Source organism: Arvicola amphibius, chromosome 2, assembly GCF_903992535.2.
Source record: "Arvicola amphibius chromosome 2, mArvAmp1.2, whole genome shotgun sequence".
In the NCBI taxonomy this organism is placed as follows: domain Eukaryota; kingdom Metazoa; phylum Chordata; class Mammalia; order Rodentia; family Cricetidae; genus Arvicola; species Arvicola amphibius.
The window spans coordinates 94,927,931-94,940,388 of record NC_052048.2 but is presented as its reverse complement, the minus strand read 5'-3'; the positions used below and the strand labels follow the sequence as shown (position 1 = coordinate 94,940,388).

The window sequence follows — 12,458 nt, the reverse complement described above, 5'->3', positions numbered from 1 at the left end:
CAGTCTCCTGACATCCAGCTCTCCCTGTGGCAACTGAACCCTTGCCCTGCCCTCTTCAGGTACAAGTCACTCCTCCAACCTGCTTTACCTGAGTAGAGCTCCCTTCCTCACTCAGGGGTGCTGCCATGCAACAGGTGGACCCACAGACTTCCCTCAGTGTTCCTGTGTTTACTTCATCCTTGCTTACCCACATGCTAAGTACACTATTTTGCCTTTCAAGTGTTTCTAGAACTTATTCTTGCCTCTCCTATACTTCCAAAGTCCTACTCTAAGCTGGGATAACCTGTCCTGCATGCTCTTCCTACAACAGTTCCCTACCTTACCATAATCTTTCTTCCACACACTAACCAAAGAGATCTTACTGAAGTGAAACTTTGGTCAATTACTTTTCACCTTCTATTTCATTCAAATGTTTAAATATCCTATGGTTCTTAGGGAGATGTCAATGGTCCTTTTGAGGGCCTGGAAAAAATGTGTACTTAGGAGAGGATTTACCATCTATAATATCAATACAGTACATTTTGATAAATGCTTAAAATGTAGATGTTAATATTTCAGTGACTAATATAATTTCAAGAAGCCAAATCATGAGCATAGCATGGTCTAGTTCCTGCACCTCACCCACATGCATTTCCCATGTCTGTCCTATCACAGTGACTCTCTGCCAGGCCCTCTGGCTCATCATGCTCCTAATATAAGGACCTCTGTGTTTACTAAATCACCCCAAATGGCTCCCTTCCCCTTGTAGTATAGTTAAGCCTGACTCAATATTGAGATTTCATTTTGAATTGCTATAATGAAATGCCCAGAGCAGACTACTTCATGATACAAAAGTTTATTCAGATCACAGATCTATAAGCTCAAGTCCTTCATGCTAGCTGGCAGAGTCCTAAGTCTGACAGAGCGCTGCAGGGTGAAGGAAAGACAGTGCATGCATGTCTATACCAACTTATATAGTCACTCTACTGTGATGACTTAATCCAATCCCAATCACCTTCCCAAGGCTGATCTAAACAGCACAGCAGGATTATTGCTCCTTTACTGTCCCCCAGTGGGATTAAATTTCAACAAGTAAACACTTGGAGGCTATAAACACCATACCCAAACCATAGCACAACTCAAATATTATGCTCTCAGGAAAGTCTTCCCTAAGTATTCTATTTTCCTAACTGGATTTTCTACACAGAACATAAAAATTTTATTTTCATACTTGCCTAAGTCATTACTCAAATTGTCTTCTAACTTCCACTGTAGACTCTAAGATGCCAAGATACCTACCCTTGTCTCCCACTACTAAAGTACCATATCACTCCCAGTACCAGCCTGGCTAGCTCAGTCAGTAGAGCATGGGATTCTTAATCCCAGGGCCGTGAGATCAAGCCCCACACTGGGTGCCAGATGTAGCTAGGCATATTCTCTATCCTGCTGGTTCCCCTGGCTTGTTCGTTTTTTCTTCCCACCTGTTCCTGAAGCTGCTTATGAAATAACCACTCTAATGCTCACTTTTAGTTACAATTGTTTGGTCAATGTCTTAGGCTTCTTATGGGCTAGCTCTAACTATTAAATTAACCCATTTCTAATAATGTGAATTGCCACAAGGCTGGAGCTTACTGGTGCGACAGGTTACCCCTTCACCAGCTACATGATGTCCCCCCTGACTCCTCCTACTCTCTATCTTTGTTCAGATTTCCAGTCTGGCTTTATTATGCTAAGCCACTGACCAAAACAGCTTTATTCATCAATAAAACCGACACATATACAGAAGGACATCCCACATCAACATCCTAGTCTACACTAAGAGGAACACTGAAATTACTGTGTTTTAAACAAGAGTCTGAAGAGATAGGCATGGTCATCAATGTGCATGTCAACTGTACTTACCCACTATCACTGAACAGGAACTCCAAGTGGGTCATGAAGACTTCCCACTGTGAGACGCCACACCGCTGGGCCAGTGAAAGGGCAATGCTGTAGACACTTTCCTCAAGGGTCCTTCAGGAGTGTCCGCCAAGCACAGAAAGGGGAAAGAGAAAGATTAGATGACCCTAATCAGCACAGACAATTCTCTTTGGGACACAGAGCCATGTCAGAGAGGACTGTGTATTTTGTATTCATAACTCTTGAGAATGCAGTAAAAAGGCTTCCCAGCTCCCACTCACAGGGCTGCAAGGCAGGTTAGCAGGAACCTATTTGCCAGAAGCTACCTGTCAAATAGGAGCCACCTGACCATGTGAAGAAACATTCTAATTGCCACAAATAGGATGGGATTTGTAGTCATAAACAAGGTATGATACTGAATATCCTGCCAAGCATAGTATGGTCTTCCCCAAGACGGGATTCCCCAGTCAAATGGCAATAGTACTGAGGAATAAATAGTAAGAATTCTGATTCAGACTCTATAGTCAGAGACATTTAAAAGCATAAAAGTATGCTGTGGGATTATGCTCTTGTACACTGTAAAGATTTGTCACTCATATTGGTTTAATAAAATACTGATTGATCAGTAGACAGGCAGGAAGTATAGGCGGGGAAACCAGACTAGGAGAATTCTGGGAAAAAGAATGGCAGAGATGCAGTCACCAGCCAGATGTAGAAAAGGCAAGATAAGAATGCCTTACTGAGACAAGGTACCAAGCCAAGTGGCTAAACATAGATAAAAATTACAGATTAATTTAAAATGTTAGAGATAGTTAATAATAAGCCTGAGCTAATAGGCCAAACAGTTTATAATTAATATAAGCCTCAGTGTGTTTCTTTGGGATTGAACAGCTGTAGGAGTATGCAGGACAGAAACTTCTGTCTACAAATGGTGCCCAAATATTTAGCAAGAATTTCACATAAAGCCTAATAAAGCTTTTGTGGGGATGAGAAGGAACGAAATTATGTTATACCCTCTTCAAAGTTGCCTGCCTTCCTAAAGACATGCAGGCAATGTAAGACCCAAGGAGCAAACACTAACTTACAAATGACAAGGGGTGGGAAGAAGTATGGCCACACTGTGCATAACTGGGGATAGAATGGCAAAAATCAGGAGAAACTATTTCTTTTTTTAAAAATATTTATTTATTATATATACAATATTCTGTCTGTGTAGGCCAGAAGTCGGCACCAGACCTCATTACAGATGGTTGCGAGCCACCATGTGGTTGCTGGGAATTGAACTCAGGACCTTTGGAAGAGCAGGCAATGCTCTTAACCGCTGAGCCATCTCTCCAGCACCCGAGAAACTATTTCTTAATACTGCCCTAAACACTAGAATCTCCACCAACTTAGAAATGGCAAAGCTCAAACCCCACTGTGCATCTTTCTAAGCTATAGAATATAAAAGAATCTATTATATTATTTATCAAAAGCATGCATTTATCCTTGAGGACATACTTCAAATAGCATAAGCTAGCTGCATACTTAGAAAAAACTCCAGCAAAATGTATCTAATAATCTAAGACACTTTCTACCTCACAATATTGTATTCTGCATAATCATCTTGTCATAAGAAACCATCAACATGCCAGCAAGATTACAAATGGCCAAAAGAAAAGCACACTGGGTCTAGAAGGAAACCCAGGCTCAAGTCCTAGTTGTGTGACCTTGAACAACTCCTTAAAAACCTGTTTCTCAGATTCTTCTTCTAGAAGCAACAAAGTTGAACTACGCACTAACTTAGGATACCATCAAGTCAGACATTAATTGACACTGAAGCTGACCTTTCAGGAGAAATGATTAAGAGGAAGCCACTTCTTAACTGAGACTAGCACAGGCTTTCTCCACTCTCCTTTGGCTCTCACACACTGCCTGGAGGAAGATCCAGACCTCAGACCTCACAGAAAATCCAGATGCCTCCAAGAGCAAAGAGGTCCAGAATAATATAGTTACCAGAGACTGACAATACTTCTTTGCCACTTTGTAAGGATTTAAAGAATCATATTGAACAATATCATACCATTACCACCATCAAAATATTTTTTGGTATTTCAAAGGAATATCTCAGGAAACACAAATAACTGTCCTATCAGCAAACACACAATCCAACCAAAGTCTCAAGACCTCAATACTAACCTGCATGGCCTGATAGAGCTTCCTTGAGAGTGGAAACAATGTACAAGAAGGCATACCATGTTGTGGTAGAGATGTGACAGACCCAAATTAAGATCAAACTTCTAGATTTTATCACCCATTAAACTTATGCCACTGACCATCCCTAAGCAGCAACTTTTTTTTAATTTAATAAATGCAGATAAGAATACTTTGATATCACAGGGCTGTCTATAGGATGGAAAAGTTCAGATGAAGCCTATAGAGTATCACACATAACACTTGGGTGTGCTCCACAGTGAGTATGCGATAGTTGTGTGGAGGAGTTAAAATCAGTTTCTACTATTAATCACGTGGGTGGCCATCTTCTCACATCTTCAGGACAGTCACTATTACTCACTGGAACTAATCCAGCAAGCCAGCAATAAAAATACAAGGGAACAAATTCCATTCCTCCATTCCTGGAGAGTCAATCTTGCAACTGGGCTTAAGTTGTACCACCTTCTCACGCAGGACCTCCTCTTCACTCAAGGCAAATGGCAGTTTTTTCCTCCTCTGTGAGGAGACTGAGCTGAAAATGGCTTGTTTTTCTAGAAAATGGGATGTAGGCAACTGTCCCTACAATACTTGATTTTTCTAAACTGAGCGCAACTGTAACGATCTTAGTTAAGATTTCTATTTCTGTGAATATAGAAACTCTTATAAAAGAAAACATTTAATTAGGGTGGCTTACAATTACAGAGGTTTACTCCATTATCATCATGGTGGGAAATGGTGGTGTGCAAGCCGACATGGTGCTGGAGAAGTAGCTGAGTGTCCTACATTTTGACTCAGAGGCAACAGTGAGTGATCTGAGACACTGTGTGTGGCTTGAGCACATATGAGACCTCAAAGCCCACCTCCACAGTAACATACTTCCTCCAACAAGGCTAGACCCACTTCAAAAAAAGCTACACTTCCTCATAACGCCACTCCCTTTGGGGGCCAATTTCTTTCAAACCACCAGAGTATCTATGAACACACTAAAGAATATCAATTCAAAGTACTCTGAGATGGGAGATTCTCAGCCAAGAATAAGAGGCCATCTAATTTTTAAAGTCCCATCATAGACACCATCCTTCTTTGCCAAGGCATTGCCCAGGTCCCTAGAACTGACACAATTCTGGAACTGGGTTAACAAGACTGAGATGCTTAACAGAAAACAACAGTGAAACCCCAACACAATTCAGAACTACTACCAAAATTAATAGGCTCCCAAGTCTGTGTCTGCTTATGATAGACTTCTCTAGCTTAAGACTACTTAGTCTTAAGTCTATTCCTCACAGGACTGGGAAAGTTGGAGAAAGGTTCCTAACAACTATGCGTGCTAATTCATGAATTCAACTCATTCTTCTGCATTGTGAACCCACCCCTCAGGAGACAAGGTAAGCACTTACTCTGCAAGGCCCAGGATGGTTTCTCTTTTGTATTGGTCATCAGCAGTAAACCTCTGCACATCCACACCCTTCCGCAGGCCCTGAAGGAGCTGAGCCTGGGTGAAATCCAGGAGACGCTCGTTGTAGTAGTGGAGCTGCTTGGTCATTGACACGAGGTCATCAGGCCAGGACTCATGTCCATGTTGAGCCACATGCCTGGTGACCATCTTGATTAATATTTTAGGGTCAACCTGTGAAAGTTGAAGAAAAATGTATTTTATACATTTTGGAGCATACATATATGAACAGGTATGTAAAAAAGAGTAGAAGACAGCTCCTGGAAATCTAAATGGTACTTCCCATTGCTGGGTACATAGTCTCCTAAAAGCCAACTGCAGAGGAGGCACTTAATGCAACTCAAAGAAAGGATGCAGAGCTGAGCTTTCTGGACTCCTGCTTTGATCTTTTTACCATCTTAAAAACTTTCTGAACAACTTAAGAATTAATATTTTCAGCTTTTCAACTATCATAAACTTATATCACATTTTTGTTCTAACTTGCTGATCACTTTTAATAGTTCACTCTGAGAAGACATTCTCATCTTCCCATCACCTCTGTATACACCCTAAATACTCTCAGTAAGAAAGGTACCTCACTATAGAAGGTAGACAGCAAAGGAGAGGAATGTTCTCTTCAGGCAACAGGTGAAAAAAAACCAAAATAAAAACTTCCTCATGCTTGCAAAAGTTAAAGGAACTTCTAGATATAAAGAAAGTGTGCAATAGTCAATGGATTTGACTATTGACTCTGATTTGTGGCTCGAAAGGACATGGGGCCTATGGTTCTTGGTAGCATCTCAAAAAGCAATATTATTAGTGAAATAGAATAAAACAGTGAATGCAACTGATGGAGGAGGGTTACTTTCATTGGTTAATAAAGAAACTGCCTTGGCCCTTTAATAGGACAGAAAATTAGGTAGGTGGAGTAGATAGAACAGAATTGTGGGATAAAGAAAGCAGAGTCAGGCAGACATCTCAGGCAGACACCAGGCCTCTCCTCTCTGAGACAGACGCAGGTTAAGATCTCTCCTGGTAAGCTACCCCTCGTAGTGCTACACAGATTACTAAATATGGGTTAAAGCAATATGTGAGAATTAGCCAATAAGAGGCTGAAACTAATGGGACAAGCGGTATTTAAATGAAAACAATTTGTGTGTTGTTATTTCGGGGCATAAGCTAGCCAGGCGGCCGGGAAGCGGCCCACAGCTCCTTTTACATCCATCCAACAGATAGAAGAGCAGGTAAATTAGTGATTAAGTGGTTATACTTATTGATTGAAATTGTGTGTGTGTGTGTGTGTATGTGTGTGTGTGTGTTGAAACTCAATAAAGCAAAACAGAGAGACTCAGTCATGATTCTGGAAACACAAATGCCATCATACTATGACACTAACTCACTCTACCCTGATTGTTAGCAGACAAGCTATACATTTTATAATAAGTAAGTTTAGGAAGAAAACACACACACAGTCTTTCTTTCTCAGAACTCCATTCTTAATGATGGTAAGCTGTCAGCATTTTAACAAGAAAACCCATTATTCTGAGCTGCACTGAAGATTTGTCAATGTTGAGTCTATTCAACCAAGCCTGGCCTGACAGTGGCTCTCTTCATCCTATTATGGAACAGTCTGCAGGCATAAATAAAAACCAATTAGAGAAATACTGGATTCTAACAGGTGGACTTAAATAAAAGTGAGCCTAACTGTATTTCATTTTTTCCCTAAATCTCTCTATCTCTATATTAGGCCCTAATCTCAAAAAAAAAACATGACATTAAATTATACCAAAGGAAACCACAGGGCCATATTAATTCTTTTAAGATACATATTTAAAGAAATACAATGGTTCTGTTCTATTCCTTAACTCTTATCTCTGCCACCATTTTTGTCTTAGTTATTTACCAACTGAAGGTATTCAATACCAGTGGTTATTTTGCTGAACATTGTTTGGTTAGTTACTTCATGGTCAGATAAATTGTTTTGTGGTCAGTTAAACTGCTTAATAAATTATCTCAAATATATCTAACATTTAAAAAAAAATCAGTAGCCTTCACAATTGAAGTTTACCTGGAATTAAAAACCTTTGTTCATATGTTCTTTTACAAAAAATGGGGGTACACTAAGTACCAAACAATGTACTATGAGAATGTGCCCTGCTACTCTAGGGATGCAACCTACTGAGACAGACAAGGAAGCAAGGTTAGGAAGATGGCAAACACAATGAGCATGGGATGCTACAGGGAAACAGAATATGCCAGATAAATCTTCTTGGAAGAGCTAATAGCTATGCTAACATCAGGGACTAGCATAAGAAAGGCCCCGAGAAATATAAAGATATATTCCAGGAAAGGTTAGATATAAACATTCTAGTGTCTAGAATTATTAATAAAAATTGACTGACTGAATGAATGAATAATAAATAGTTAGATAACTGGAACCAAGGATCAAACAGCTTTAGAAGCCTAAGAGAAAATATACAAACCAAGATGGCATAAAGGAGGGCTCCAAAAAAAGGCAATGTAAAGCTTGCTGAAAGACTATTTTAAAAACCTTACAGCAACTGTTGTTACATAATTTGTGCTTCCCTTCCCTTATTATATCATAATTTCTGAAGGACAGAGTCCATGAGCATGTCATAAATCCATCTTTCCTAGAACACAACAGAATCTTCTACAAAAATAAGGTGCTTGGTAAAGTGTTCTGAGTTAAGTCAGTAGTTAGTTTACATTCTTGTGCCCCACCTGGTAGAGGGGTAATTCAGAGTTCATTTCTTCTGTTTCTTCACTAAGAAAGACTGTTAGTCAACACCCTCTTTGGTTTGTTGGAAAACACAAATAAGGTATTTTTTAAATTTTTTATTAGTTCTTTGAGAATTTTGTACATTTCAATCATATTTACCCTCCCTTCCCTAAGACTTTCCAAATCTAGAGCTTGAGGGAATGGGATGGTTGGGATAAAGGAAGGGTGGATATGGGAGCAGGGAAGTATGTATCTTAATTAAGGGAGCCATTTTAGGATAGGCAAGAGACTTGACTCTAGAGGGGTTTCCCAGGTATCCAGGGAGATGTCCCCAGCTAGTTCCTTGGGCAGCTGAGGAGAGGGAGCCAGAAATGGCCCGATCCTATAGCCATACTGATGAATATCTTGCATATCACCATAGAACCTTCATCTGGAGATGGATGGAGATAGAGACAGAGCCCCACATTGGAGCACTGGACTGAGCTCCCAAGGTCCAAATGAGGAGCAGAAGGAGGGAGAACATGAGCAAGGAAGTCAGGACCGCGAGGGATGCACCTACCCACTGAGATGGTGGGGCTGATCTAATGGAAGCTCACCAAGGCCAGCTGGACTGGGACTGAAAAAGCATGGGATAAAACCGGACTCCCTGAACATGGCGGACAAGCAGGGCTGCTGAGCAGCCAAGGATAATGGCATTGGGTTTTGATCCTACTGCATGTACTGGCTTTGAGGGGGGCCTAGCCTGTTTGGGTGCTCATCTTCCTAGACCTGGATGGAGGTGGAAGGACCTTGGACTTCCCACAGGGCAGGGAACCCTTACTGCTCTTTGGACTGGAGAGGGGGGAGGGGGAGGTAAATGGGAGGCAGGGAGGAAGCAGAAATTTTTAATAAAAAAAAGACTTTCCAAATCTAACCCCCTTCTATTCCCACCCAAATTAGCATGTTCTGTGCTAATTTATGCTGCCCAAGTAGTCATGAATGTGTGGTTTTCTACTAGAGCTTTGTCGACTTTATCTCTTAGAGAACATGGACCCTTCCTTCCTCAGCAGCTAACACCTGCCAAAAGTTCCCTGGCTGGGTAGAACCTCATGGCCAACTCTGTTCTCTATTCTGGAAACTGGTCTGGTTTTGGCTTCTCTGGGTCATGTGCACGCTGACATCACCATGGTGAGTACCTCCTTATAGTCATCCACTGCCTCTACCTCTTACACTCCATCCCCGAGTCTTTGGAAGACAGGGTACAGAATACATGACTCTTGGGGGCTGACTCTTCCACAGTCTCAGTCTCTGTACTTGGGACTGTTGTGGTCTCTGTGCTGACTGTCATCTATGGCAAACAGAAGCTTACTTAACAAACCACTCCTTTCTCTCTACTGTTTATGAAAACAAGTTACGCCCATAGCTTACTTTCAAGGAATTAAAAAGTAGCAAATGACTAGAGGTACTCTTAAGCAGTTCGGGGAATGCCATGGAGGGAGGAATTATCTCCTTTCTTGATTCTCCTGGTACTCAGTTTCTACAAGGGGGGGGGGGGGCAGGGCAGGGTGAGCTTTACTGGATGATCACCTTCCTAAGATTAAACTCCTATGAGTGCACACAAATTCAATCATTAAAATATGATAAATCCTCGCAAATCCCTCCAGTGTGGAAATGAGGGTACATCTCTACTGCATGCTTCCACTAAGTATTTAGAACCGATTGCTTTGTAAAGACTTATTTTCAGACCAACAGAGGATAGTTAATAGAGTCCCACAAGCTGAAACAGCTTAATCTCGTCTCCTTTACTGTGAAACTAGTCTTGTATGAATAGTTCTTATTTCACAACTTTGTACATCAAATTTATTCACATTACCTATGAAATGTTTAAGAACAAAACCCCAGTACTGAAGTGTTCAGAATGGAAGGCTGAAACTTCATACACCTGTGCTGAGTGAACCTCAGCTAATAGAACAACCCAGAGGACAGGTGTCTCCTAAGGCTATTTCTGTATTAACGTGGGCAGGGACCTAAGAACTCGTATGAGACTGCTAGGCAGGTAGCAGAGTATGCAAGGGCCTGACTCCCAAGCACAATGCACTCTAGAAGCATCCTTTTATACATGAAATTCAGGGAAAGTATTCTCTTAAAGCTTTAAGACCAGTGCATACACATTCCCCATGACATAAATGAGACTAGTCACTGCAGTCCTTTCACCAATGACAGATTTACAAATGACAGATCTTCTTAGTGCCATTCTATAGTACAGGTAGAGCTATTTTCAGACCTATATGTAAACTGAGTGTGGGAAGGTTGAGAACAGTTACATTTCCCAAACAGTCTTTCCTGCTCAAACAATAACAGCACTTTATGCTTGGTTCCCTGAGTACAACTCTTTAGGGAATTATGCATGACAAGTGTATGAATTATCATAATATCAGTTACGTTTGACATATTTCTTAATATTTCAAATGACTGTGGAAAACATGAGAAAAAGAGACAAGTTTTCACAAAAACATTCTAAAAAAAAAGTAAAATTTCTTCGGTAGGAGAAATAACTGAATTGGCCTCAAAGGCATGATTCCTGGCATTTCTTCCTGAGTGAGGTAACCCAGGCCCAAAAAGATGAACATGGGATGTACTCACTCATAATTGATTTCTAGCCATAAATAAAGGACATCGAGCCTATAATTCGTGATCCTAGAGAAGCTAAATAAGAAGGTGAACTCAAAGAAATACACGTAGTTATCCTCCTGGATATTGGAAGTAGACAAGATTGCCGGGCAAAAATTGGGAACTTGGGGTGGGGTGGGATGGGGGGATGGGGGATGGGAGGATGGGGAGAGAAAAGTGTGAAGGGGAGGATGGGGAGAGCTTGGGGGAATGGGATGGTTGGGATATAGGAAGGGTGGATGTGGGAACAAGGAATTATATATCTTAATTAAGGGAGCCATTCTAGGGTTGGCAGAGACTTGACTCTAGGGGGGTTCCCAGGTATCCAGGGAGATGCCCCAAGCTAGTTCCTTGGGCAGCTGAGGAGAGGGAGCCAGAAATGGCCAGATCCTATAGCCATACTGATGAATATCTTGCATATCACCATAGAACCTTCATCTGGCAATGGATGGAGATAGAGACAGAGCCCCACATTGGGCAGGGGGGAACCCTTACTGCTCTTTGGACTGGGGAGGGGGGAGGGGGAGGTAAATGGGAGGCGGGGAGGAGGCAGAAATTTTTAATTAAAAAAACAATAAAAAACAAATAAGGTAGATTTGACCTTAAATATGATGTTTAATTTTAAAACCAAAGATTCTCAGGAAAATATAGATATATCAAATTGCATTCTGACATAAAAAAACTTGAAGTGATTTCTTCAATACAATCAATCCTCATAAAGACCAGGATGAGTCATCCTGCAGCAAGCAGGATGAGTACTGTAAACTCACCTGCTCTGTAGATTACTTGCCTACTAACACCATTATCTCCTCTCTTTCTAAAGGGACTTAGCTGGTTATTATTACTTCTACAACTCAACTTAAATTTTAGTGGAAATTTCCCCATGCAATCATGACTTTTCTCAAAATATTCCAAAGTAATTTTTGATTCACTCCAATACTTCATTTGATACACACTTTCGGTCATTTCTCCAAATGCAAACATTTGATACTTTGAAAAGTGTTTTCACAAGAACTTCAATCAACCCAGCAAGGGGTGGGGTGGGGCGGGGTGGCAGGCAAGCTGTTTTAATCTTCTGTGCCTGCTTTGTACTTCAGGGGCCTGCAGCTGCAGTCCTATAGCTGGGAAGAAAACTCAAACCACACGGCCTTCCAGACACTGTCTCTATGCCACTAAGTAATGTCTCTGAGTGCTCTACAACCAGCCTTACACCTAACTTTACTTGGGAATTCCTGCTGTTTAGAGCATTCTCTAACATCCATTTTTCTTGTCTTTTCACCCTAACCTGTTCTCCCAGAAGTTTGAAGACATAACTCGCAAGTGTGGAAGCTTTCAGCCTCTAAGAAGACTAAAATACGTTGTGGTTAGCTTTGAAATCTTCCATACTCAATGTCCAAGTGATAATGCAAAATATCACACAGACTAGAAAAGCCTACCAGCATTAAAAGGCACCAAAACCTCTAAAAAGGAAAGTATGAAGAGTCATTCTATTTACCTCCAAAGCAGCAAAAATTCTTCAAGGGGTGAATAAAATATGTCTTTAAAGAATATAGTCAAGGTTTTATG

The 12,458-nt window shown here is 41.0% G+C and overlaps 1 protein-coding gene across 1 annotated transcript in view; it reads right to left on the bottom strand.

The window, feature by feature from the left end:
- The window catches only part of Nbas (NBAS subunit of NRZ tethering complex), a 305,414-nt gene that overhangs the window by 96,908 nt on the left and 196,048 nt on the right, over positions 1–12,458 (bottom strand). Inside the window, exons 41-42 of the mRNA XM_038318917.1 lie at positions 5,469–5,698; positions 1,882–1,992 (exon numbers count right to left, since the gene is read on the bottom strand). Coding sequence (XP_038174845.1) covers positions 1,882–1,992; positions 5,469–5,698 — 341 coding nt within the window. The remainder of the gene's footprint in view (positions 1–1,881; positions 1,993–5,468; positions 5,699–12,458) is intronic.